At 27.5% G+C, this 2801-nt stretch overlaps 1 protein-coding gene across 1 annotated transcript; it reads right to left on the bottom strand.

Annotated features, from left to right (window-relative positions):
• Nucleotides 1-280: 280 nt before the first annotated feature.
• On the bottom strand, nt 281-2390 carry LOC111632366 (dnaJ homolog subfamily C member 21-like). The gene has a single exon (XM_023376780.1). It carries the CDS (start codon nt 2155-2157, stop codon nt 592-594), a length of 1566 nt encoding a protein of 521 aa, XP_023232548.1. The 5' UTR covers nt 2158-2390; the 3' UTR covers nt 281-591.
• Nucleotides 2391-2801: the final 411 nt, after the last annotated feature.

Raw genomic sequence — 2801 nt, forward strand, 5'->3', positions numbered from 1 at the left:
TATAGTATTAGGCATAATTTTAATAGTAACTCTCAAGCAACCAGAAACTACATTTATTTGGCACCTACCAATCCTGTGAATGCCAGTTAACTTAGTCTACTGTATGTAGTTTTTATGAATCTTTATTGACTATAAAGGAAATAATGTATATTGAAATCATTATAATTTAACAGAAATTTAAGTTATAACACTTTTAATCTTTGTAATTATTTCTATGCTAATTATTAATTAGTCAGTGATTCACAAACAAAAAAAAACATTAAGTTCTTTATTTCAAAGAATTTGGTGAAACTCAACATTTTAAAATATGTAGGATTTACAGGATATAAAACTATAACAATTCCTTTGGTTAGTTTAAATTTGTTGTATGCTCAAATCAAATATAAATTATATTTGTACACATTCATAAATAATAAATTTCTTAATAACATTATATTTACTTTACAGAGTAACTTCCCAGATGTTTGACAAAGTAGTCAAAATAGTCATTATTTTTAATAGTTACCATTTCCTTTTTTAGATTAAAAATAATACTGTACAATTATTATTATATAAATAATTTTACAAAATTCAAATCTAAAATAATGTTTTTTATCGTAATTTCTTTTTATTACATGATTTTTGCTGTAAAGTTTCACGATTTTCATTTTTATTAGCTGGAACATACATAGAATGTCCTGTAGATTTTAGATGTTCAAATAACTTATTTCTTGAACTAAATTCAGAATGGCATTTTTGACAAATATTTTCTGATGTAGATTGTGACGCAGCTTTGTTTTGTGCCTTGTTTGCTTTATTCTTTTTTCCTTTTGATTTATTATATGTATTACTTGTACTTTCTGATTTTAATTTATTTTCTTCACATACATTAACTGTGTGTGTTTCACTTTCAGATTTTAAATTCTTACTAATTTCAATATTACTTACTTCACTTTCACATATTATGTCAGTCTTATTCTCAACATTAATTTCTGTATTATCTTCTGTTTCTATTTCCCAATTATCTGAATCTTGCTTTAAATTATTCCTTTTTCTTTTATTTTTCCTTTTTTTAGACTCATTTTCTTGCTTTTTTAAGATATCTGACAAGTCACTTTCATCATTTTCAGTATCATCTGCTAAATCCAAATTTTTACTCTCTTCACATGTTTCTTCATTTTCTCTCATGACCAATTTTAATAATGTTACATTTTCTTTATGTCTCTTAGATTTTTCATGATTACTAAAAGCTTTTTCAGATCTAAATGACTTATCACATGCTACACAATAAAGATCTTCCAATGGCTCACTATTATCATCATCATCATCTTGATCTTCCTCTTCATTTTCTTCTTTACCAAATTCTTTATCTAACTGTGCTTCTATTTCTTGTAAACTTCCTTCTAGTTTAGACATTGATGTCCATTCTGTCTCTCTAAAATTTTCAAAATTTTTCTGCCTCTCGAGAATTTGCCTCCTCCGTTGTTCTTCCATCTTCTTTGTATTTTCAGCAGTTTTTTCTTCTAATACCTTTTTATACGCTTGTACTCGTTTATCTCTCTTGCGAACAAAAGCAACTAACTGTCGAACATCTTCACTGCGTGATTTTTTTGCTTGATCTCTAAGTTTCTTATTTTCTTTCTCCATTAAACGTAAAACTCTTCTATTGGGTGCCTCCCTGATATCATACTTATCTACCCAACTATATGGTTTGGCAGTGCAATAACTTTGCCAATAAGCATAAAATGTATGAACAACATCTTCATACGAACTATCAGAACATCCAAAGGTTGGTGCATCAATCACATCTGAAAAGACTTTGTCTTCCTCTGCTATCTTATCAAATACATTTCTATAGACAGTATAAAAGGATCTATCATCATCTCCGTAGCCACTGAAACAAGAAGTATTAAAATATTGAAAAACATTAAGGCTTTCATCTTGGTAATCGCCACCACATAATATTTCAGTTCTGTGTCGATCATACCAGGCCCTTTCATGAGGATCACTTAAAATTTCATAGGCTTGTTGTATTAGTTTAAACTGCGCTGTAGCATCTTCCAATTGATGCAAATTCTTATCTGGATGCCATTCTAGTGCTAATTTACGATAAGCCTTCTTTAATTCTTCAGGAGTAGCATTAATGGGAACTCCCAATACCTCGTAGTGACACTTCATATCTTATAACTTCTAATTGAGGAAGTTTGTAGCTGATTTCATATCGAATGTGCAATCGACAAATTTAGAGAAACTGATGTTGCTTTATGGTTCATCAAAACTTTTATATTATGTCAAGAAAAAATTATTTTTTAACAATAATCTGCGTAACATTTAACACAAAAATCACTTTAAAACCATACCAAGAAATCATTCATTTTTTTAATACCACCTAGTGGTCGAAAAAGAAATTAGGTCGATTAAGAATGTAGTACTGTACAGTATGTGGGTTTATAAATTTCAACGCTAAGTTTTAATTATTTTTATGTTCTATATTAAATAAATTACTTAAATTACAGAATATTTATTTTTAAGACTCTAACGTAATATTCAGTTTAAAAATAATATTTTCGTATTTTTGAAAGAAGCGAATTAATTAATTAAAAATTAAACAGGGAAAAAATGTTATCTTTACGACTAAGAAGTAAATAAAAATTCGAAATATTAAAAAATTCTTGCTTTATTCTTTAGCGATTATTTCTAAAAGTTTTGAAAAAAAAAATGTATTTTATTCAAAAAAAGAAAAAAAATTGCTATTAAGTATAGATGTAATTCCAACAGAAGGCATATAATCCCGTCAATTTTAACTAATACTGGCGAGCTTC

This window comes from Centruroides sculpturatus, unplaced genomic scaffold, assembly GCF_000671375.1.
Source record: "Centruroides sculpturatus isolate CEXI.00-Female unplaced genomic scaffold, Cexi_2.0 scaffold675, whole genome shotgun sequence".
NCBI lineage: Eukaryota > Metazoa > Arthropoda > Arachnida > Scorpiones > Buthidae > Centruroides > Centruroides sculpturatus.

Bases quoted from the DNA above. Each gene is read 5' to 3' on its own strand.
- LOC111632366 (XM_023376780.1), bottom strand. From the start codon at position 2,157: ATGAAGTGTCACTACGAGGTATTGGGAGTTCCCATTAATGCTACTCCT.